This window comes from Chionomys nivalis, chromosome 1, assembly GCF_950005125.1.
Source record: "Chionomys nivalis chromosome 1, mChiNiv1.1, whole genome shotgun sequence".
In the NCBI taxonomy this organism is placed as follows: Eukaryota; Metazoa; Chordata; class Mammalia; order Rodentia; family Cricetidae; genus Chionomys; species Chionomys nivalis.
Genome location: NC_080086.1, coordinates 119,001,925 through 119,027,397, shown reverse-complemented (window position 1 = coordinate 119,027,397; position 25,473 = coordinate 119,001,925). Strand labels below are relative to the sequence as shown.

Genomic DNA, 25,473 nt, shown 5'->3' with positions numbered 1-25,473 from the left:
CGTCTCTACAGGTGCTGGCCTACTTAACATGTGGGGAGATGGCAGTGAATGGGGGAGCTGTTGGATTCAGCTTTCCCCGCAGGTCAGGGTTTCTCAACAAATACCATCCATACAGGCTGGACTGTTGTTCTTTAATGGGAAGAGGCTGTTTCATGCGCTGTAGGATGTGCAGAAACACCCTTGTATCTCTCCATTGAGCGGGTAGTACCCTCCTCCAGCTGTGGCAATCAAAATGCCACAGACTTTGACACACGTCCCCTTGGGACAATGCCACACTTCCCCCACCTCAGGTGAAAGTCATGATTCTACTGTGATCTGTCTAAACCCTTCATTTGGGAATTCTGTAAAAATCAGTAGTGTTTTTGTCTTTCTTCCTGGGCTAGGGTCATATTCCCCAGAAAAGAATATCCATCCTCCAGCCCAACAGCTCACAGAGTTGCTGATATCCTGGGAACCAGTTGGAAAAGGCACCTTAAGGGCCTCAATTTTAAGCACATACCCTCTTCTTTTTGCAAGGTTAGAGAGTTTATCATGGCATAGAAGGGGGCAGAAGTTAAACCATGCCTTCACCTTTGTCCTGTATCTAGAAGAGCATACCACTCCAGACCTCACATCTCAGCCCCCGGGACATATTTGTATTTCAGACAGCTGCTCCTGAGGCCCGCTATGTTGGCCCAGGAGCTACAGCCCTGGGCCTGCTCAGCTGGTTCACTTTGTTCTTTTTAGAATCTAGAATTTCTAGATTCTAAAAATTTTGTGGCTGTTGTTTCCTTTTCTATTGGTTTTTTTCCATGTGGCTGTATGCCTTAAAAAAAAAAAAAAAGAAAAGAAAAAAATCACAGTACATCTTAGAGGACCTTAGCAAGACGGAAGATAAATGCGTGTGTTCAGTCACTGGGATCTAGCTGCAGTCGTCCCCTTTATAATTAGAAACATAAATATGTTCCAGCGCGACTCCTTTTCAGCGCCTGCCTCAAGACGCCGAGAAATGAATTTTAAGACGCTTGCTTGGCATTCAGGCTTTAGAGCAAAAGTCATTGAATGTCTCAGAGGTTTTGTCCTCTAGGACCTGAACCACATCACAACCTTTTCCTTCCACATGTGAACCCGGCTTTCTAGTAACCGGAATCTGGGTCCACCAAGGTCCAGCACCCTTCTCTGGCAACAGGAATATCAGCGTATTCCAGCTGAGACGCGACCCATGGGATCTGCACAGACCATGATGGTCCCCTGGACACATTCTCATGCAAATACTGTCTCTCAGATTGCAGCTTCCTTTGGTTGCAGCCCAGTCACCCTGATTAGATTTGGTACTTTCATGGTCCCCAGTCACCCGAGTCACTGGCACTACTCATGACTAATAAACACATTTCCATTCATTCATATCTCAAAATGTATTTTATTATTATTTATTGCCCGTGGTTATGTGGCTCCCATTACCCCCTACATTAACTGTGGTGTCGCTGCTATTGGAAGGCCGGAAAGAAAATTTCTTGCTTTGGGTCAAGGGCAGACTATCCTGGTTGCTCTGACCAGAGCTAGTTGAGGAGGAAAGGGTCACACTCCCACAACACTGTTCATCACTGGAGGAGGTCAGGGCAGGAACTCACACAGGGCAGGGACCTGGAGGCAGGAACTGATGCAGAGGCCATGGAGGAGTGCTGCTTACTGGTTGGTTCAGCCTGCCTTCTTATAGAACTCAAGACCACCATCCCAGGGCAGCCCCACCCACAATGCACTTGGGTCTTACACATCAATCATTAATTAAGAAAGTGCCCTACAGGTTGGCCTGCAGCCTATGTCATGGAGGCGTTTTCTCCTCATAGATGACTCTGGCTTGTATCACGCTAACATAAAACTAGCCCACCCACAGATCTGAACAGTTTCCTGGGTAAGGAGATGGCATGAGCGTGTGGGTGGAGGTGGAGAGGGGACACCCTTGGTGGAGGAAGTGTCCCAGGCTAAGAGAAAAGCACAGAAGGTGTGCAGAAGTGGTTGGGGTGGGTGGAAGGCATGCGCAGCATCCTGTGTCAATTTTGGTCAGAATGAGCTCTCGAAACAAACTTAGGTAGGCTGAAGAGCTTGAGGTCAATTGTGGCAGGTCTGGAGCATTCTGCTCCAGAGTTATTCCTTCTAAATTGTCCAATCAGGAGCGAGTGCTGCCTGGAGACCAGTGCTGTCAGAGGAGGTGACGTGGACATCTGGTGGTTTCATTATAGCCTCTTCTGAGTCCTCAAGAGGGGGCCAGTTTTTCTGCTTTCTGATGGCACCTTGTTAGCAGCCCACACCTGCAATCAAGGATTCAAGGACCCCTTTGGACCTGTGTCCTGATCAATCACAATAGCAAACTGACCTTGAACAAGTTCCTGTCTCTTTGCTTTTGTTTTAATGGTGGATTATAAGGCCTGATACAAGAAGCTTGCTACACACCAGCATGAAGACCGTAGTTCGGATCCCTAGTGTCAGTCCATAACATGCTGAGTGGGACAGATTCTGTAATTCTGGTGGTGGGGAGGCAGAATCAGGAGGCTTCCTAGGGCTTGCTCACTAACCAGTTTAGCCAAATTGGTGAGCTCCAGGGTTTCTCACTGACCCTGTCTCAAAAAATAAGGTAGAGAGGAGAGCATCAGGAAGATGGCTGATGTTGACCTCTGGCCTCTACGCACACGCACACCAGCACCTTCATACATCCATGCACACACTCATGCACTCTCACACGAATGACAAGGGGAGAGACTGAATAAACAGGGTTAATGCGTGGCTTCAGAGAGCGCATGTCCTCGGCCCTGACCCTGCACTCTGAAGCTGCAGTCCTCTGTGTAGTGACTTCCTCTTGCTGCCAGATCTCACTAGCCTTCTTAAATAACCCAGCGGCTTGTTAACTGGGGACTTCCACATTTTCATTTTCCAGACAGCACGTTATGTAGCCTCCATAGTGGACTATGAGCTCTAAAGGGACTCACTGGACAGGTATCACACGGCTGGGTCCGGAGCCAGAACCTAAAGGCTCCTGTATAATTCGACCAGGTCACAAGGTGTTGTCTTGACCTTGGGATCCACCCCTGGGAACCCTTTGCTTCTGGGACAGTTTCATTTCTAAGTCCCTAGAGTTTGGCTGCTGTCTTCAGTGCCCTGGGATGGGATGACGTAGGCAGACTGGCACTGCCTCTGAGGTTGTAGGAGGGTTGGTAGAATACCTGCCCCACATGCATGAAGGCCTGCATGGTGCAAACCTGTCCTCCCAACAGTAGGGGAGGTAGAGGCAGGAGGGGCAGAAGTTCAGTCACCCTTAGCTATAGAGCAAATTTGAGGAGTCTGAGGACAGCTGAGACAGTTTCCTAAAACAGTACACAAAGAACATCCTGTGTGTAAGCCGCAGTACACACGGAAGCTGCTTGGCTGCCACTTCTCTGACGGCTGCTGTCACTCATCCACTGCAGAGCTAGGCCACTGCGCCTTTGTCACCCTGGTGACGGCTGCTGTCACTCATCCACTGTAGAGCTAGGCCACTGTGCCTTTGTCACCCTGGCTCTTAGCTCGGGTTCGGTCAGTGTCACGGATGTGTCTCTCTAACTAGATTTTTTGAGTGGGGAACCAGTCTGTCCTGGTTGTGTAGGTGAGCATTCATGTTTGTGTCCATGTAGATGGGACCCAGAGGTCAGCCCTGGGTATCTGTCCTGAGGTAACACTGCCTTACTTTTTTAAGGTCTCTCACTGACCTGCAGCTTACTAAGGAGGCTAGTTTGGCCGGCCAGTGAGAGATCTGCCTGCCTCTGCCTCCCCAGTGCTGAGATTACAAGCAGCACCCCCCCCACCCAGCTTTCTGAAGTGGAGTGTGGGGGTAGAGTCAGGTTCCCTTCACCGACTGAGCTGGCTCCCTAGTCCCCAGAGCACAGCAAACATCTCCGTGTGTTTTTCTCAAAGTCAGTTTTGCCCACAACATTCTCATTCTCTCCTCTCTCTCTCTCTCTCTCTCTCTCTCTCTCTCTCTCTCTCTCTCTCTCTCTCTTCACACACACACACACACACACACACACACACACCTATTTATAACTCTGCCCCCAATCTGAAAGTGAATGGGGAAGAAAGACTGCTGGCCGGCTGGATCTAGATGAGCAGCCACCCCATGTGCAGAGAGCCTTTTCCACTTCAGCTCTTTTAATCTAACCCCAGCTCACTATGAGGATCTGTAGTAGTCTAGATAAAGGAGACAGGGAAGGTGACCTGCTGGACCACACAGCTGGCAAGCCCAGCTCAGGTTCAGAAGGTCAGTGACTCAAGCTTATGATGCCTTGCTGGCAAGCCCAGCTCAGGTTCAGAAGGTCAGTGACTCAAGCTTATGACGCCTTGCTGGCAAACCCTTGCTGTCTAGAGAACTTCGTTTGGGCTAGAATTCTGCCTAGCTGTTCGTGTAATACTGGATAAGCAGTAAGCTTCCTTGATGGAGCAGGAAGCTCCTATAAGTGGGGCTAATGGTGAAGCCCAGTGGGATGGTTGGAACGTCTGTGGAAGCAAAAACCAGGTAGCCTTTCTGAGACTAGGCCTGCAGGACTCCATGGCAACCCTCACAGTACAACATGGTCAGAGGCAAAGGAAGTGATTCTACAGGGGATGGGGGATGTCACACAAGTCCTAGGAGGGTAAGCTATGCTCAGGAGTGTGGAAGTACCTATGGCAATCCTGGCCTTCCTGCCTCTATCTCCTGAGGGCAGGGATCACAGGCATGGGCACCTTGAATGCCTTTTGTGGCATTGGTGGCCGAACCCAGGGCTGCTCCAATGCTAAGCAAACCCCGCAGCAACTGAGCAGCAGCCCCAGCACCCTCCTGTGTGCTCTAAGTTCTCTCCAGGTTACTTACAATACTAACACAATGGTAGTTATGTTACTGTGCTATTAAGAGATAATGACAAGAAATAGTCCCGGAAACAGACACAGGTTCTGTGACTGAGTTGTCATGTACATAGAATTGGGCTTTTCCAAAAGACTCCCCCGCCTTCTTTAGATCCGAAGGTGAAAAGTGACACAAGGCAGTCTCCGACCCATTGCTGAGGACAGCCTGGCCTAGCTCCATGCGCTGCAGAGACCGGGCCAGCGAGAGGTAAATCCTTACGTCTTGGGGGAGAATGATCGACGAGGAGGTCAAGGGAGCAGCAGGAGAGGCAAATGCATCTTGGACTGCTCGGGTATTGCTTCATTCTGATTGGACAGCTTAGGTCGTGTACCCATGCAAGAAGCAGGGGTAGAGAGTGGAACTCACCACTTAAGTTTAACCCAAATACGGCCCTCCTCTAGCAGGGTGGGACCAGGCTCCCCGGACCCATGTGTCTAACTGGAAGAGGATGAACCTTGAACTGGATCAGGGTTCTGGAAAGAAGGAAAAGTACAAGGATGCGGAATAGACAACATCCTCTGCACCTCGGCACCATAAATGTCCAGATGATGATGGAAGGCTGTGGTGGAAGCAGCAGCAGGAGCAAAAAGCCAGGAGTTTCTCAGTGTGAGGCTCCTGGGCTCCGAGGTCACTGCTGAGTGAGTTTAGAGCAAACCTCATTCAGCAGGGACATAGCCCTAGTCCCAGGAGCCAGTTTGATTTCTCCTTAAAAGTGACAATAGCAACCCAACAAATTAGCATGTCGCTTGAGAGTTCGGATAGCTAACACACTTGCTCCAGCCCCAGCTAGCACAGTGCAAGCTTCAGGAAGATTCCTGGCTTGGCCACCAACTAGCAGATACCCGATACCAGGCCCTCAGACCTGCTCCCAGGGAGTCCCCAGGGGATACAGATGAGAGAGGAAGCACCACTGTTTCAGTGCCAGAAACAGGAGCAGAATCGGTGCTGTGGAAGTTCAGAGCCAGCAGTGGTGGATCTGAACTCGGCATCCAGCTGAGATCTGTCAGACCAAATAATTTATAGACCAAAGGTTAGGAAGTGTGGAGAGGGAAGCAGAGTCGGTTGGTTGGAGATGTATGCTTGAATTCTTGTGTGCATTGGAGTAGCTATCGAGGATTTCCGGGTTTCTAGCTTGGGCAGCTTGAGTGGGTAGCAGTTTCTTTTACTGAGGTGGCAAACTTCTGAGTTGCAGATTTGAGAATTTAGTTCACATTGTCAGCACCGGAGGTTCTGATTCAACCAGAAGAGGCTGTGGAGTACTGAAGTCTGTCTGGAGCTACCTATGGGATGTCTAAAGTTAAGCATGGTCCACCCTGGCCGCCAGTTTCTTCCCTAATGTGTTTGCCTCTGCTCTGTAAAATCTTCCGGCCATCCTTCTAGAAGCAGTAGCAAGAACCCTGTGTCTAACCTCCCACCGAGCCTGACTCTGCCTCTTGACTGGGTTGAGAAGCCACCAGTGCTCTGAATCCAGGCCACCGTCTTCATCCTCCAGCATCCAGTAACAGCCTGTCTTGTGGCCCTGTCCACCTCCAGTCTTTTGAAAAAGTCCGATTCTGTGATCCCCCTCCCTCCGGGTTTAATGACAGTCTATGACTTCCATGACTCAGGCTGACTCCCCGACCGGCTTTGCCCCCTGGCCTTGCCCAGTGTCGTCATTAGCGTCCATCATGGCCTTGGGGCTGACCTCTAACCCTGCTCTAAGACCCCAGGCTGAGGTCTTTCCTTCTCCCCTGCCAGAATCCATCTGCCTCGTCAAAACCCTTTACTAGTTCCTGGGCTTTTCCTTTCCCAGTGCCCACCCCGCACTCTGGGGACAACTTTTCCTGACTCAGTGCCTCAGCCTCATCAGACTAAGCCCCTGCCACCCCATCTTATAACAAAGGTTTCTCTTCTGTTTGTGCTCACATGAAATCTGTAAGTGTTACAACCTCCCTAGAGTCCTAATTCCAAGTCAGCCTTTAACATTGCACGTGTGAAGCCGGGATACAGGGAAAGGAATCCATCATGAAATATTTATTTCAGTACCAAGTTCCTAGATTTCCAGGGTGGAAGATTCCTGAAATCATCATTCCATAACCAGCGTGACTGACATAATAATGTTTTACTGACTATTTGGGTGCTAAGAGCAGTATTGCCCGCGACCTTCGTCAGTGGTGTCACTCTGTGATGTTTCAGTGCTTGGAAGGATTGTCTCTCTCCTTTGGTTTACACTGAGATCACTTTCCTAGAAAATGTACTTTAACTATACTAAAAACAAAAATAGATCAGGTCCTAGAGTCATGTGATTACAAAGTTGTTTTCATGTTTCTGATGCCTATACTCAGCAGATAGGGGTAGCAATCTCAGAGTGCCTGTAGGGGCCCCTTTCAATCAAAAGCAGCTCTCACTTTCCAGGATGTCCTGCAGATGGAAATGTACCACCTAAGGAAAAGCCCCTTGCTAGCCCCTCATTTTATGCCAGAAGTGCAGGAGGGCAAGATTCATACCCACATCCAACACCTTGTTTCCAGACCTTAGCTCAGGGAGGGAGGGAGGGAGGGAGGGAGAAAGGGAAGGAGGGAGGGAGCGAGGGAGGGAGTGTTGTCTGAGTAAGTGAATGTATGATCCCAACAACATGAAATTTCAGCCAAAAAGTCAGGCATTAGACCCAGGAGAGTGAGCTGGCATTTAACTCCTTTCCTGGAGCTGGAGGCCAGCTGACCTCTGTTTTAGTAAAAGCGACTTGTAATTATAGCTCCCCACAGTGTAGAATTTCAGTTCCCAAACCTCTCCAACCAGGGGAGTCACCTCATCCTGTACCAAAGAGACAGCGCTGGCCGAGAGGCTGTGGCTTATCTTTTTTTGGAAAGTCAGCCTGGTCTGCTAGAAGAGCTGAAAGCACGTATCCAGCTCCCTCCTCTCGACATGTGGATGCTATATTTACTGTCTCCACATGGATGGGAAGCGAGGGTTGCTGGACGGAGGACCATATTTAGCTGAGTCTTGATCCTCTGCCTTGTGGGGATCAGCGTAAATAAAACAGAGCCCTGAGACTTAAGCTTTCTCTAGGAGAAGTGTTTGCGCAGGGTTACTCACAAGGTGACATGCAGGTTCAGTCCCCCCTTTTAAAGAGAGGAGGTACTGGTCCGTGAAGTTCCTCTCACTGGGTGTCATTTAGCCCCAGCTCATCATGTACATTTCCTGTCCTCTGGGCTAACTAAAACTGGCCTTATGATCAGTAGAGTGGCTACAAAGAATGTGTCTGTGGAGAAGCCCGCAATCTGGGTTCAAAGCTCCAAAATAATTGGTAAATTAAAAGAGAGACAGACTTCTTTAAACACACACAGAGAGAGAGAGAGAGAGAGAGAGAGAGAGAGAGAGAGAGAGAGAGAGAAAGAGGAGACACTTCAGAACTCAGAAAGCAAGCCTTCAAATTCAATAATTCTCTGACTAGAGCTAATCAGGCCCATGACTTACAAATACTATTTCATAACTAAAATGAAGATTGAAAAAAATAGGAAAAGGCTAAATATGCAAAAAAAGGTTCTGGAAAAAAACAGTCACTTCTTAGGAATTTATAGCACCCTAAAAATGATTTCTCCTCCCCAAATTTCCTTTTGTTTAGCAGTAGTAGGAGGTAGGAGAAAGTAAGTTGGCGAACTCACTGGCCATGCGGTTGAACCATCTTTATCAATACAGTCTCCACAGGGCAAGGAAGGGGACTTATCCCCAGTTTCTTTGAAAAGCGAGTTGTTGTTTTTGCTGCTACAGTGCCGGGATGTTACACATATGCTAAGGGAGCTCCTCTACTGAGCTGCATCCCCAGCCCTGGAGTTACTGTTTAATACTAACTTTTATTTCTAGTTATGCGCTAACGAGCGGGATGGTGTGAGCACAGGTGTGATGGAGGGCAGGGGCTCGCAGCCACTGCAGCCACTGTCAACTGCCTGGCGTGGGTTCTGGCGACTGAACTCAGACCCTCTGTGCTGAGCCATCTCTCCAGCCCCTCTCGCCATACCGAGTCCCTCCGTGGTGCAGGAGGATCTCACCTAGTACTAGGCAAGCGCTGCACTCTGCCACTGACTAAGGTGGAGAAGAAATGCTGTTTTCACCCGACAAAGTTAACGAGGAAACAAACTCGAAAGTGACAAATGGACTACACAGAGGAAATCAAGTTTCAGAAGTTATGTTTACCACAAAGGACTCTGGGAATGTCTGTAAGATCTTGTTGGACTTAAGACAAACCCATTCTCCTTCATGAGTTACTCCATCCATGCGCCTGAGCCCACCTGGCCTGGGTGTGCACCCTGTTTGAGGGCTCGGGTGTTTCCAGAGGGCACGGTGCCTATTTTGAACTTGCCACTCGAAACAGGTGTTTTGGATGGAGCGGACTGCTGCGAGCATTGGCAGCGACAGTTGCTGCTCCGTGGATAGCAGAGCCGCAGTTGTCGGGGCATTCCTGACGGCGAGGCCGCTTTTCTGTCTCCCAGAATACTCGGCAGCTGTTTTGGACTTAGAAGGCTGGGGCTTGCCTGAAAGAATTAGTCCTCTGTGGCCCGGCCCACTTGCTCTCATTCCAGACTGTCTCAGAGGGAACTTGGAGACCTTGGTAGTGGACTGTATCCTGATCACTGGGGAGTATGGTTTAGCCCTATGGCATTTTTCTGGCCTTGGAAGTATTTGTTGCTGACAACCTCCTATTTTACAGAGAAACTAAGGCTCCCAGAAGTGAGAGGCTTAATGGAGGCCACACCCCCAGTACGTGTTCAGACCTCTTCAGCTGTAAGGCCTGACTCAAATACATTTCTGATATTTACTTTTCTTTGTATCTCCTAGTCAGCACTTGGATATATACAACATTCTGACTTGTAAGGGTGTGCTCACAGACATCTTTACGGTGTTCAAAGCCCTACTGTGTTGCAAGGCACAGTGTGGATTACTTGTTCATTTAACTTCATTGCCTGTTTTTTTTTTTTTAGATTTATTTATTTAGTGTGCATCAGTGTTTTGCCTATATGCGTGTCTGTGTGAAGGCATCAGGTCCCGTGAACAGGAGTTACAGACAGGTGTGGGTGCTGAGAATTGAACACAGGTCCTTTGGAAGAGCAGTCAGGGGTCTTAACTGTTGAGCCATCTCTCCAGGCCCCTCATTGCCTGATTGCTAACACACATCTTTCATGAGAGAACTCTGTAAATGTTTCTAATGTAGTTTAGAAATCAGATTTTGAGTCTTGCTCTTTCTTCATGTCCTTGTTGACTATAGCACCATTCTGAGCACTCTGGGGCTGTTTAATAGTGATTCTTGGATTAAGCATTTATCTGTTCACCTGTTCAAGCTTCTATCCATCCTGTTGTTGTATATGATCATCTTTTTCTGTTTATGTCTTGAATATCCATCTAAATTAGAAGCTCCAGGAGATACCATCAAGCCCCTTGTCTGTGCATGTATACCCTTGTCTGCATGTATACCCTTGTCTGTGCATGTATACCCTTGTCTGTGCATGTATACCCTTGTCTGCATGTATACCCCTGTCTGTGCATGTATATCCTTGTCTGTGCATGTATACCCTTGTCTGTGCATGTATACCCTTGTCTGCATGTATACCCTTGTCTGTGCATGTATACCCTTGTCTGTGCATGTATACCCTTGTCTGCATGTATACCCTTGTCTGTGCATGTATACCCTTGTCTGTGTATGTATACCCTTGTCTGTGCATGTATACCCTTGTCTGTGCGTGTATACCCTTGTCTGTGCGTGTATACCCTTGTCTGTGCGTGTATACCCTTGTCTGTGCATGTATACCCTTGTCTGCATGTATACCCTTGTCTGTGCATGTATACCCTTGTCTGCATGTATACCCTTGTCTGTGCATGTATACCCTTGTCTGTGCATGTATACCCTTGTCTGCATGTATACCCTTGTCTGTACATGTATATCCTTGTCTGTGCATGTATACCCTTGTCTGTGCATGTATACCCTTGTCTGTGCATGTATACCCTTGTCTGTGCATGTATACCCTTGTCTGTGCATGTATACCCTTGTCTGCATGTATACCCTTGTCTGTGCATGTATACCCTTGTCTGTGCATGTATACCCTTGTCTGCATGTATACCCCTGTCTGTGCATGTATATCCTTGTCTGTGCATGTATACCCTTGTCTGTGCATGTATACCCTTGTCTGCATGTATACCCTTGTCTGTGCATGTATACCCTTGTCTGTGCATGTATACCCTTGTCTGCATGTATACCCTTGTCTGTGCATGTATACCCTTGTCTGTGCATGTATATCCTTGTCTGTGCATGCATATCCTTGTCTGTGCATGCATATCCTTTGGACATCTTCATGCAGTACAATCTCAGCCAATATTTGCTGACGGCTTTGGAGTGGCCAGGGTGATGGAATGTTCACTGGCAATGCACAGCAGAGGCAGGCTGTCCAATGTCGGTGACTGATGAGAAATTTTGTATGGATCTGTATTGTAAACAGATATCCGAAGACCAGCCAGGTGGGAGGAAATGCTTAGGTCTGCAGGGAGGGAGCGAGCATTGAGATAACGAGGAAAGGCTGGTGGCTCTGCTGGCTGGGCCTTGAGCACAGAATTCTCTGATAGGGTACCCACTTCAGTTCTGTTGCTCCTGAAGACCTGTTGTGTTCTCTGTGAGCATATTTCTTCTTAGGTCTGCAGGGAGGGAGCGAGCATTGAGATAACGAGGAAAGGCTGGTGGCTCTGCTGGCTGGGCCTTGAGCACAGAATTCTCTGATAGGGTACCCACTTCAGTTCTGTTGCTCCTGAAGACCTGTTGTGTTCTCTGTGAGCATATTTCTCCCCCTGTGTGAGATTCTTGTCATCTGCTAAGTGTATGATCATTTCTACCAGTTCTGGTTTCCAATATTGTAAAACCTGCTCAATAAGTTCTCAGAACCTGGCTGATTAAAAACCAGTCTGCGGTAGGCAGTTGGTAGGAAGTCAAGAGTTCAGCAGTAGCCCAAAAGTCCCGCTGACAGCATTCAGGATTTTGATGTTGGGTAGTTGTCCTTTCATACACGTAGCCATGCTCCTGAGAATGTTCCAGTTAAATGCCTATTTTAACAATTAGAACTAAAACATATAATTGGTTTACTAATTAGGAGGACACAGGAGATTTGGTTGAGAAAGTTCTGACTTGGAAAAATGGGCGTTTCAAAGTAAGGGTGCTTGTTCTGCCAACTCTCAAGGTGTTTCTGTTCACAACAGCCGTCCTGAGATGAGAGGCTTCGCGAGCCCCGCGCCGTCCCTCTCAGGCCCACATTTGAGGTTAAACCCTGCACTGCGGAGAAGCCGCTTTGTGTGAGGCTGGGTGCCGTGTGCACAAAGCTAACTTATTCTTTAATTTGTCTCTATTATTAGCCTCCCAATTATGCAGACTGGATGAGAGCAAGAGAGGGCTCCTTCTTAAAATAACTGCCAGTTATTTAGCCCAAGATGGCAGCTAAGAGCAGTTCATTTTAGGCAGTTTAGCATTATTTACTTCCAAGAAGGTCTGTAGATGCTTTTTATAAAAATTCTGTTTTTATAACTACAGTTCCTGGCATGTAATTATTCTAACATAAAAAATGCAATTTAGTAGATACCTAGAAAGGATCGATCTAATTGTCCTTCGGTATGTCCACATCTGTCACTGGGAAAACTCAGGCCTGACTCATGAGAGCAATCAGGATTGGATTAATGTGACTAAGTATTTCTTTTTTTTTTTTTTTTTTTGATTTTTCGAGACAGGGTTTCTCCGTAGCTTTTGGTTCCTGTCCTGGAACTAGCTCTTGTAGACCAGGCTGGCCTTGAACTCACAGAGATCCGCCTGCCTCTGCCTCCCGAGTGCTGGGATTAAAGGCGTGCGCCACCACCGCCGGCCATAACTAAGTATTTCTAGGGAACTCTGAAGCCAACTACTTTAACTTTCTTTTCACAGCCCCTAAAGAAGGAGTACAGAGCTCTGTTTCCCTGATGAAATAAACTTGGTTGAAAAAAAAAACAAAAAACATTGGCATTCTTTAAAGAAATATATATATATAGCTATTTTTTGATGTTCCCAATAGTCTTAAGCTGGTTGTGTTCCAAAGTGCCCAATTAACACAGCGCTAACAAATCATTTTCCTTCTATTAATCAGAAACGCATGGTGCTCTCGAGACTTTGGTTTGGGTGTTTTGATGAGAGTGTAGAAAATTTTATTTCTCAGGAAAAAAAGTCTCTGTAGTTGCTGGGCAATAAAGCCAGGAGCACAGGGCTCCTGGGACCTTGCAAGGACTGTGGAGGAACTGGAGAGTTGGCTTCCCCTGGGACAGGGATTCTATTAAAGCCTGGTGTCCTTCCATGTGCTGGATGCAGGGTGCTGAGTGTTTCAGTGGCTCTGTCTTAGTCGTTCCTCCTCATCCCGGGTTAACACCGCATTGTGTCTGTTCCTTCTCATCCCGGGGTAACACCGCATTGTGGAGACTGTTCCTCCTCATCCCGGGGTAACACCGCATTTGTAGTGCCTGTTCTTCCTCATCCCGGGGTAACACCGCATTGTGTCTGTTCCTCCTCATCCCGGGGTAACACCGCATTTGTGGTGCCTGTTCTTCCTCATCCCGGGGTGACACCGCATTGGGGTGTCTGTTCCTCCTCATCCCGGGGTAACACCGCATTGTGTCTGTTCCTCCCCATCCCAGGGTAACACCGCATTGGGGTGACTGTTCCTCCTCATCCCGGGGTAACACCGCATTGTGTCTGTTCCTCCCAATCCCGGGGTGACACCGCATTGGGGTGACTGTTCCTCCTCATCCCAGGGTAACACCGCATTTGTAGTGCCTGTTCTTCCTCATCCTGGGGTGACACTGCATTGGGGTGTCTGTTCCTCCCCATCCCAGGGTAACACCGCATTGGGGTGACTGTTCCTCCTCATCCCGAGGTAACACCGCATTTGTGGTGTCTGTTCCTCCTCATCCCCGAGTGACACCGCATTGGGGTGTCTGTTCCTCCTCATCCCGGGGTAACACCGCATTGTGGAGACTGTTCCTCCTCATCCCGGGGTAACACCGCATTGTGGAGACTGTTCCTCCTCATCCCGGGGTAACACCACATTTGTGGTGCCTGTGAAAACTGGAAACCTAAGTGTGGGAGGAATGATTTAGTAGGACGAGCCCGCCCTCCAGAGCGCTAAGGGCAGGTTTGCTTCGTGGCTTTCAGCAGCTTCCATTCTGGAACTGTGCGCTTCCTTTCCGCGTCCCACGTGCCAGCTGTTTGGCGGGGCTACACGGTGTGGAAGACGTGCTCCGGACACCGAGTGTACCGCCTGGCACTCAGACTGCTCTTCTCAAACAGGGTTTTGGAATTTGTTTTAGATTTATTTTATGCATATGAATGTTTTGCATTGCATGTATGTTTGTGTACCATGTGTGTGCCTAGTACCCTCAGAGGTTAGATGAGGGTGTCCAGTCCCCTGAAACTGGAGTTGCAGATGACTTTGAGCTTCTATGTGGATGCTGGAAATTGAACCTGGGCCCTCTGCAAGAACAAGTGCCTCTAAACCCTGAGCCAGCTCCCCAGTGCCCCACATAACTATTAATGCATACTAATTCCAGTACCGGCCTTTTCTGTGATGTATCCATACACTCATATTTATATTTTGGTTGTACCCACCCTCCCAACCCCACGCTTCTACTCTCCTCGCTCCCTGTATCCCTAACCCTTCCCTAGCTGTCCCCTACTACTTTCCACAAATGAGAGAAGACATGTTGTCTTTCTCTGACTGACCTATTTTAACATAATAAACTTCTAGGTCTATCCAGTTTCCTGCAAATGACATGACTTTGTTGAATGAAATTCTGTTTCATATACATACCACATTTTCTTTACCCATGTTCCTTTTGATGGACACCTAGCTTGATTCTATAACTTGTCTACCATGGATAACACCACAGTGAACGTGGGTATTTTGCTGGGTCCTAATGGCCTCGTCTTCTTACAATGGGTGGACCAGTGTCTCCACTGCATCCTGACTCTGATTCTTTTGAATATATACTCTGGGGCAGTATACTGGCTTATATGTGTGATTTAGGACTTCCCTGCTGTTTTTCTTGGTGGCTGTCCTAATTTTCATTCTCATTAACAGAGAAGAAAGGTTCCGTCTGGCCAACATGCCTAGCATCATGGCTCCTTCTAGCTTTCTTGCTGATAGCCATTCTCACGGGGTGCGATAGGATCTTAGTGTAATTTTGACTTCCTTTTCCTTGCCTGCAGAAGACATTCAGTATTTTTTTTCTGGTGTTTTCTTTTTAGATAAGCGTCTGATTGTATTATTTGCTCTGATGTATCTTTGTTTGTTTTTAGCTGCCCGGGGTCAAGCCCTACTTTCCTCATTTCTCATGGATGCCTCTCTCCACCCTCGTAGGCCAGAGTGAGCATAGTTCATTGCGTCCCTGCACAAGTGTAGCCAGTTGTGCAGGAGCTCTCCTGCTGCCTATGGCCTGATTTCTAAACACAGGGCTCAGATGTAGTCAAAAGTAAGTTGAAACCTCAACACTGGAAAGTAAAGCCAGACAGCAGGACAGACAGCTTAGCAATTAGGAGCACTGGCTACTCTTGTAGATCACCTACATGGTGGCTCACAACCATCTGCAATTCCAGTCTCAGGGCATCTGACACCTCTTCTGGCTTTGTAGGCACCAGGTATGCACACGTGTACACACACACACACATTTACATATACAGGCAAAATACCTATTGTATGCATGCATGTTTCTACCTCTGTTTAAAACATTATTTATGTATTGACATATATTGTATTGATATATATATTGTATATATTTACCATATTGCAGTGTACATTTTTACCTCTGATTAAGATACTTATATAATGTTTGTGTATTGATATATATTTACCATATTGCAATGTATATTTGTACAGTGTTTATATTTGGAGGTCATTATCCTCATTTGTTACACAGTTGTTTATTGTCTTAGTCCTTAAGTTAGATAGATATTGAGAATTATATAGATTAATAGTCATCTAAGTTTGTCATTTATAATTAGACTAATCAGGTTCTTTAGATATATAGAGATTATACTCAGTATAGATAATCTTCAACCTCTTCAAAGAGCTGTAGAAAATGGCCTTTAATCTAACTCAGAGTTTCGTGATAGTGAGACACAATTGCTCCTGGCAACACCACTCTATTCCCGAGAGAATGTTGAGCACCAAAGACACTCCACCTGGAGCCTTTCTTTTTGGCAGAACTGGCCTTTGGGCAAAGAAATGCCCATACCTCAACCACTGACAGAGATACAGAGCATGCATCAATGGATAAAACAGGACTGTCATATCCTGCCAAGACAGGGTAAGATAGTTTTGAAAAGTTCCTTGCCTTTAATAATGGTATGTCAGTTATGTTAGGCCTTAGCCAAAGTTGGTTGACTCCACATTGCAAACGAGACTTTGGGTGATTGCCCAGGTAGTCAGTTGTCTATGTCAATTGTTGCACATATTGGCTAATCTTGTTTGTTAAGTAATATTTATTCCCTTCTCAGATCTTTGACAGAGTTGAAGATTATATAATTGTAGTTACTCTCTACATTATTTAGACTCCTTGAGATAGAATGTTTAGCAAAACTTTTGTTCTCAATATTGCTTGTTATATTTATTATTTGTTATTATTGTATATAGTTGTATTTGGTTTAGTTCTGTCTTATTTAGACAAAAGGGGGAGATGTAGGGATAAGTCCCGCCCCTTAGGGGGCGTGTTCGCCTCGGGCTAATGTTTACCTATAAATTTGGTGAGCGTGCTTGTGCTTGCTTCTGCTTTCCTGGTCTCCACGGGAACGGTGGTTCTGTAAGTCTATTTCCCCATTAAAGCTGTATATATTTTTACAATCTGTCTGCATTCGTTTACGCCGTTACAGAAACTCAAACAGGGCAGGAACCTGGAGGCAGGAGCTGATGCAGGAACCATGGAGGGGTGCTGCTTACTGGCCTGCTTTCCATGACTTGCTCAGCCTTTCTTATAGAACTCAGGACTACCAGCCCAGGGATGGCACCACCCACAATGGGCTGAGCCCTTCCCCATCAATCACTAATTAAGAAAATGCTTACAGGTTTGTCTACAGCCCCATCTTATACAGGCATTTTCTTAATTGAGGCCCCCTCCTTCCCAGTGACTCCAGCTTGTGTCTGGTTGACATAAAACTAGCCAGGACACTAAGAGATACAGTAAGCTAACTTTGTGTTGATTAGGCACTCTAAGCAATGGCTTAAGATGTACACGAGGGTGGATAATGGTTACACATAAGTAATGGCCCCATTTTATAGAAGGGACTTGGAACATCTGCAGATTTGGGTGTCATGGGGATTCTGGAAATAGTCACTCACAAGTAGGGGGAGGTGCTGGGACTGAAGTTATAGTGAGAAAAATGTCAGATGGCGTGGAAGGAAAATTCTTCAGTGGAGAATAATGCTGCAGAAATTAAATGGAAGATCTTTGGAAATATTCTCTTAGTTCCGCATTTATACAGTTCTGGTAGTAAAGTGGGTCATTTAAGAGGTAGTCTACTCCAAAACCAGTTTCCGAGAAAGCAGATGAGTCTAGCCATGGCAGAAGTGAAACCCCGACTCCGTTCTCTTGCTAGAGTGTACACAGAATTCAGTGTCACAGAAACGAGATCATGCAAAATGAGATAGTTATTGTGTGGCAGAAACTAAAACCTGTGAGGAAGGAAACCCCACAGCAGCGGTTGTGACCTGTAACAGTCCAGTGTAGTCAGGAACGGAGCCCCGAAGCAGCGGTGTGACCCGTGTAATAGTTCAGTGTATTTTGGTGTGGTGATTACCAAGGCAGAGTAGACAAGGTGCTTGCAGAGTGAAATGTATGTGTGGCTTTATGGATGTCTGTATATGTTTCAGGTGTATATATGCAAAGAAAAAAAGCTGGCAAATACAAAGAAAACATTTGGGAAAGAAAGGGAAGTGGGAGGGATTGTGACTTACACATTTAATATCCATATACCGTATACACAAAGGATGGGGGGGAAGAGGACAAGAAAAGCAAAAATAAAGAGTCTCCATGAAGACTCCATTAAGCACTAAGAACGCTGTCAGTCCCCAGCTGGAAGCCCAGCATCTTTACTATGACTCTCCATCCTCTGTATGTGAATCACACAGTTTTAAGGAATAAGTCCGTGAAAGACCATGTTGGTCTTACCTGTACCATTGTAATACTTGCCGTACTTATTCAGTGTGTGTTATTATGTTAGAATACTTAGCATCAAGCTTGTCTTGGGTCTTTGTACAAACTTTGCAGTGATAGCTTTAGGAATCAGTGTATTCTGTCTCTCTTCCCCTCCCCCTGTGTGTGTGTGTGTGTGTGTGTGTGTGTGTGTGTGTTTCTTTGTGTCTTTTGAGGTGGGAATCTCACTTTGTAGCTCAGGCAGGCCTAGAATTTTCCATCTCCCTTCCTTAGCCTCCCAAATGCTGGAGTTATGGAGTGGGCCACCATAGTCCTCTATTTTCTTAGTTTTTTATTTGATTTGTTAATTGTATTAAATTGTTTTACCAAAAAAAGATGAAAAACAAAAACAAGGAATCATCTTATTTCATGGAGAGATACAGTACTGGATGAACTTTTTGATTCATGTGACCTAATGTATTTATTGTTACTAATCGGTAGACATGTAAATGTAAATAATGACTTCTCATTTTATTTGTCCATAGGAAGACTATGATCGTCTGAGGCCTTTGTCTTACCCCATGACTGATGTCTTCCTCATATGCTTCTCTGTGGTAAATCCAGCCTCATTTCAAAACGTGAAAGAGGAATGGGTACCGGAACTTAAGGAATATGCACCAAATGTCCCCTTCTTATTAATAGGAACTCAGGTGTGTCTGCTTGGATTTTATTCTGTTAAGAATAAGCTCTCCAGCTAGTTTGGAGGGTTGCTGTCAGACAAAAGACCCTAGGATTAGCAAATGATGTGCTTAACAAGTTTCAATTGGTAATTCCTCTCATTTTTACATAAAAATAATTCTCCCAAATTATATTAATATGTTTAAAATCCTGTTTTATTTTTTACTATGTGGAGCTTAAATGGGACTATATGCATTGGTTTTAAAATATACATCATGGGACATTATCGATCTTTCTTAATTAGATTGATCTCCGAGATGACCCCAAAACTTTAGCAAGACTGAACGACATGAAAGAAAAACCTGTCTGTGTGGAACAAGGACAGAAACTAGCAAAAGAGGTAATGAGTCCCTGCTGGATTTCCCACGAACGTGAAGTCACAGCAGAAGCCAGCTGCGCTCTGCATTGTGTCCCAGGGCTGCTGGGTACTTCTCTCCCCTTATCTCTGCATTGGTGTCACAAGGAAAGACTGTTTCCCTGACTGTAGATGAGAGAGAATGGGGGGCGTGCTTCTAAATATCAGGGGGGCTTGCCTGAGATCTTGCAGTAAAATTGTCAGAGCTGGGCTTCCAGTCACATGCCTGTCTATGGTATGCTTACAACTATGATGTCTTTAAAGCCATTGGTAGGTGGCTTTTTAAAAGCCAGAAGCAGGTACTTAGACTTCACACCTTTTTTAATTATTGAAATATTTGTAGTGTGCCAAATTCGGCTCTGCTTTCCATGTAGTTGAAGTGACATTGGGTAACAGTTTAAATGTATGGCTAAAAAGAAAAATATGGCTAGATTTCTAAAACATATTTACAGATACATAGAATATCTTTTAACTCATATTTTCCCTTACCCCTTTCCCTTCCACATTGGATGATTCTTATTCCTCCTCCTCCTCCTCCTCCTCCTCCTCCTCCTTCTTTTCCATTAGCTTTAATAGGATTTTTGTATAAGTACTATCTAATGAGGTCTTTTAAAATATACTATTAGGAGATAGGAAGAAGCAAGAGAACTTTCTGGAGGACAGTTTTCCCAAAGCAAACAGAAAGGACTTCACCAACAAACCACTTCAGAAATTGCTTGCATCTGACTTTATCATCTTAGGGAGAGAAGGAATTTCTAATGCACAAAGGCAAAAGCTCTAAGTGCGGAGAGTGGACTACAAAACGTGCTATCATATCAGGTGCCGGAAATAAAGTCGGCCAGTGTGTAGAGCAGTGGCGTCTCGCATACAGCAACCCCTTACATAAGATGAATTAGTCAGCAGAGGGCATACGTCCCTGCAGAAAGTGGGCTAAGAGCATCCATCCTCGGCCACCAGGTCAGAAGAAGCAAGCACGAGCGTCCACTCCAAGGAGACTGTGCGTTGCTTGCCAGGTGACAACACAGCAGAACAACGTTACGTCCCCACCCTGCTCTTGAGACTTTCTCTTTCTGAGGGAGAGAAATCAAGCCTAAGGTTGTGAGCATAGGGCTAGAGAGCCAGAAGCAATGTGTCGTCTGGAGAACACAGTAGGGACAGAGCAGCGTGGCGATCCTGAGACACTGACACTGGAGAATGACCAGCGTCTGCACAGTGAGCAGTCACATGCCTATCACTCCCACCTCGGGCTTCGCCGCTGTCTGGGCTGTGTCAAGTACCTCCACATAGGTCTTTGGGTCTTGCTCAGCTCCTCAGGATTCCTCACTGCTCAACCTTGACCTGAAAGGCTTCTCTGACTCCCTCTGCTCCTCCTCCTGGCACTTGCCTGTGTCTGCTCTGTGCTCCTTTAGTCCTCAGCGCTTAAGCAGTAGTATCATTTGATGAACTTTTCATAGTGAAATCTAGAAGGCCATACACTAGCATTTCAGCAACTGTCTCCCTCTGGAGATTGTGAATATGGGCATTAATTGGCATAGCTGTATTTTACAACTTCCCATACAATGTGCTGTTACTGAGTTCTATAAAAACTGTTTTATGTAATCGTGGCTTTTCTTTTCTTCCCAGATAGGCGCATGCTGCTATGTGGAATGTTCAGCTTTGACCCAGAAGGGTTTGAAGACTGTTTTTGATGAGGCTATCATAGCCATTTTAACTCCAAAGAAACACACAGTTAAAAAAAGAATAGGATCAAGATGTATAAACTGTTGTTTGATTACGTGAGAAAAGTCTGTAGTGGCCAAGGAAACTGTCCATTTCTCCCAGAAAGCATTTGAAATGCTACGGCAATGTCCTGACCTCTTACAACGAAGCAGTTTAACTTGAGGGGGGAGGGAACCTGTCCCCAGCATTCTACAGAGTTCACAGAGAATGTTTCTTAAAGGTCTAAGCGGCAGCAAACAGCATCTGAAGCCACAGTCTACTATAAATACTTTATTTCAACTAGAAGGTACAATCTCTCAGGGGTTTCATAGTTAAAAGCTACAATCACATCACGTTGAGACAACATTGACAAACAACAGTGCTGTAAATGGAACCGCTTGGCTTTGACCATCCACCTCTGCACAGCCCTTATGGAATCTGCACCAAGAAACAGCTTCTCCCCTTCCTCCTCTTAACTGCTCTTGTATGTGAGTTGCTTTCTATTCCAGTATATCCAGAGTGGTGAGCTCACCAGGCCAGCCACGTAGCCAAAGGTTGCTCCGAGTGTACAGGAGATGGGCCACACCTGAGGAAAGAATTATGAAATCAAAACCAACTGATGTTTTATTATTACTTGAGCACAAATTAAGTATAACATAAACATTTCTATAGTGAAGCTTAATGTGCTTTCTTAAAGAATGCCAAAAGTTTAATAGGTCATAATTGCATTTACCATGAACACTAAAATGTACACATTTTAGTTAACGTGCATCAAAAGGTAGCAAGGCTTCTGGCAACTGTAGATTTAGTTTGACGTTCCCCAAATTGCATGAAATACATGCTAAGGTACAAATTTAAAAATTGGGTCATAGTTTGCCATAATCCTGAACTCAGTTTAGCTTGCTGAGTTAGTTGGTCATTTTTCTAATTCCCACTTTGGCTGTGTACATCAAAGAAACGAGAAGTGAGTAGGCTGACAAACCTTAGAAACCTACAGTGGTGTCAGGGAAGACCTAGAATCTAAGCATGTTCTGTGGAATGTGTGGGTGTTTGGCTTCCATGAGCTACAGATACCGTAGCCACAGAGGGGTACAGCCCACAGCTTATACACATAGAGTACAAGGCAAACAATACTACAGGCTTCCCAAGACGGTTTCTCCAGCCATGCCATACTTTATTAAACCAGAACTAAATAATGGTGATTTCTTTAATGCCGCAGACAGGGTATGTGGGTCCTTACATAAAAAGCCCCGTGTAAAAGAATATGGGAAGCAAACTTCAATGTCTCTTTGTAAAGCTTATTTGGTGTACTGGAGCCACTTCTAACCCTTCTCGGGGAATAGGCCATCACAGCGTACTGGAGACAAACCACCTTAATAACTGGCTGGTACCATTTGGTTTTCTTCCTCGGTCTGCTATGGATCTGCCTTATTCTAAACGCCATGCAACAGACAGTAGTGTTAGATGACGCTTCCATGAGAACCACCTCATGCAGTTTAGGGAGGCATAATCTAATCCATATCGTGTTGCCGGCCTTTCTTAGATTTAAATTTGCTGTTGCTTAAACTACGACTTCTTTGTCTTTAGCGAGCTTCTGTTATCTTCCAGGACTTGTGCTCACAGCTTTGTCTATTGCACAGATCGGGTAACGGAACACTAAACACTGATACTTGAAAATGGCAGCCTTAAATGTTCACACCAGTCACAAATCTAGATGTGCTGTCTTGCATGTGACTTTGTAGGAGTTTTTGAAGTCTAAGCACCACACGCCCCACTTGGTAGTGGACAGTCTACTGGACAAGAGCTTTCTCTTGGAAGTGGACGTGGGATGTCTTTTTCTCCAAGCAGCGGTGGTTCACATTAAGCATCATGGCCTTATGTATGCTCAGATGGGGCTTCTGTACCTTCCCCATTTTTGTTCTGGTCTGTTTTTAGATAGAACTGAAAGAAACTGTATAATGAGTTAACATGCTAGCTAAGTTGTCAAACCCATGATATGAAGGAATCCCGACAGTAAAGTGTTATTCATTTCCAAGTTGCCTTTGGAGATTTGATGGGTTTGGGTCTTGGTTTTTCTCTTTTTTTCTTCAAATGTACATTTGTGAAACCATTGACACTTAGTGTATTAGGCAGTGAAGGTCAAGAACTTTCCTGCTCCAAGAGAAATGGATTAAGAATCGAGAAAGGTGCACTGGTGTCGCTGATCTCCTCATGCTGTGACCATGGGAACGCTCTCCAGTGTCCCTCCCACTCACGAGCTCTTTCACTCTCTTCTGATTCACAGCACTCATAGTTGGGCATCACCTTTTCAGCTTCCCTTTCTCCAGATGGTAAGAACCATGTATATAGAATACTCGAACTTTAAGCAGACGATTGTATCATCTGAACCTGAGGTGCCTTAGGTACTCTATTTACCTTGATGGGGTTTGGAGTTTCCCATTGCTTGTTAAGAGCTCTTTGTGTTGGTTATTTAGTATTTCTTTTTGCAAAATCTTCTCTGCCACTTTAACCAAAAAAACCAAAGATTTGTTTTCTATTCATGGACAGATTATAGAGACTATGCCTTATTTTTCAGAAGCATATCTTCATTAAAGGCTTAGGCTGCAACAGAAATTCAGACTAGTCTCTGGAAAAATCCCTTTCAAACTAGTGAAATACCTAAGAAAGAAAATACTTTTCAAAACTATTTTATTAACATGAATTGTGCTAGTGAATGCAGTGCTTCAAATAAGGTCATGTATGAACGAACTTAGAAGAAATTATAATTTATCAGTGTTTGCACAGAAAATTTGTTCTAAAGTCCTTTAAAATTGTTAGGGGAATCCTGAAATCCAATAGAACTCTGCTAATGTGTGCCCTTACTCCATCCTTTCATTGTAGCTTACTTGCAATGAATTAATTATATTTCCAATAAGTAAGAGCTTGGGTTCCTGCTATTTGTTATGAATTATCTTAGTTACTTTAGACATTGCTTCCATTTGACTTTTTAATTATTGGTTTTAAATACCAAATTAAATACTGATTTGTTGGTTGTTGCTTTTTAAGTGATTGTTACTTCAACAGCGTCCCTTCCTAACATATGGGGTCATAAATAAAATGAAATGCACAGTTTACTATTTATGGAAAGCACTCAACTTCTTACCTTAGTAGTTTTTATTTAATCCCTTTCCTCTGCTTTGAGACTGCTCACCCCTGGCGATGTGTGAGCACCTGCACCCCCTACAAAGTCCTCTGCCGGTAAATGTGTGAACACCTGCACCCCCTAAAAAGCTCTCTGTCAGTCAGAGTGTGGGGGAGAGTAACAATCCCTGTGGCTCCCAGCCCAATTCTAATTCGGGCACTAAATTCTGTTTTAATCACTCTGTGGTTCACTGTTCTCAACACAGACATACACAGCCGCACACTTTAGATAGCTGCCATACTTCACTTCCAAAGAATGTGAAAAATGAAATAAATGTTGGTTTAAATGTTTTTCTCCTCTAAGGGGTTAAAGCTTGGAACATTCAGTAAGTCGCTGTTATGTAAAACTCAAGACATGCATACCATCAACAAAAGAAAATGTCCCAACTTTCCAGACAGTTTTCTAGTGATGGTGCGGGCTTTGTGCCTTTCAGAAGGCTGGCATGGCTCTCCGGTGACACACAAGTCCTTAACGGTTAACAATGTCCTACGCGGCTTCTTACTGGCTTTCTTACAATTGCTTTAAAATGTTTAAAACCACACCACAGCACAGAATTCATCCCGACTTATCAACTCAGCCCAGCTTAATTATATTTTAATAATGAGATCTTAAGTTTTCCATTTAAAACTATTTTTCTGTTTCACAGAAAGACTTGTTTTAACATTCTTTATGGCACGTTAGTATTTCTAAGAATCTATAGAACCCATGTGCTATTTAATTACTTGGTTTTATGTAAGGAAAATAGGAAATTGAGAACAAAGACATTCATATTAAGAAAGCCATTCATAGGGTTTGCCACCAAAGTGATGATCATTTTATTTAATGTCTTTTAACTTCAAATATTTCTTAAAAATCACTAAATGGAAGAAACATCTCGTGTTATATAACAACATAAGCAATGCAAGTAAGATAAAATTAGTAAAGTTATCAAAAGAAAACCCTATTTTAGAGATGAGCAGCTTCATCGGGTACAAAGTCAGCATCCTAGCTATGCACAGTGCACCTGCCTCTCATCCCAGCACTCAGGAGACTGAGGAAGAGATGGTTCATTTGAAGCAACCTAGGATGCTGTCTTAGGGTGGCCATGCTGTAATGAATCACCATATCCAAAAGCAACTTGGGGAAGAAAGAACGGGTTTATTTGCCTTACACTTCCACATCCCTCTATCCATCATCTAAGGAAGTCAAGACAGGAACTCAAACAGGGCAGGAGCTGATACAGAGGCAATGCCGGTTTATAGAACCCAGGACCACCAGCCCAGGAGTGGCACCACACGCAATGGGTTGGACCCTCTCACACGACTAGTTAAGAAAATGCCCTATAGACTTGCCGAAGCCCCATCTCATGAAAGCGTTTTCTCACTGAGGTGCCCTTCTCACAGATGACTCTCGCTTGTGTCTGACTAACACAGAGCATAGCTGCAAAGACTTTATCTTACAAAAGCACGGTGGTGG

The 25,473-nt window shown here is 45.2% G+C and overlaps 2 protein-coding genes across 4 annotated transcripts in view; one reads left to right on the top strand and one right to left on the bottom strand.

The window, feature by feature from the left end:
- Window positions 1-23,948, top strand: part of Rhoq (ras homolog family member Q) — a 37,479-nt gene extending 13,531 nt beyond the window's left edge. The window contains exons 3-5 of one of the 2 annotated variants that reach the window (XM_057763840.1): window positions 18,592-18,756; window positions 19,029-19,124; window positions 20,767-23,948. In XM_057763840.1, coding sequence (XP_057619823.1) covers window positions 18,592-18,756; window positions 19,029-19,124; window positions 20,767-20,799 — 294 coding nt within the window. In that variant the 3' untranslated portion in view covers window positions 20,800-23,948. Of the gene's footprint in view, window positions 1-18,591; window positions 18,757-19,028; window positions 19,125-20,762 lie in introns of both variants that reach the window. The other variant, XM_057763832.1, reaches the window with a different exon arrangement.
- Pigf (phosphatidylinositol glycan anchor biosynthesis class F) overlaps window positions 21,294-25,473 on the bottom strand; it is a 30,101-nt gene continuing 25,921 nt past the window's right edge. Inside the window, exon 6 of one of the 2 annotated variants that reach the window (XM_057763812.1) lies at window positions 21,294-21,423. In XM_057763812.1, the coding sequence (XP_057619795.1) occupies window positions 21,310-21,423 (114 nt within the window). In that variant the 3' untranslated portion in view covers window positions 21,294-21,309. The remainder of the gene's footprint in view (window positions 21,424-25,473) is intronic. The other variant, XM_057763820.1, reaches the window with a different exon arrangement.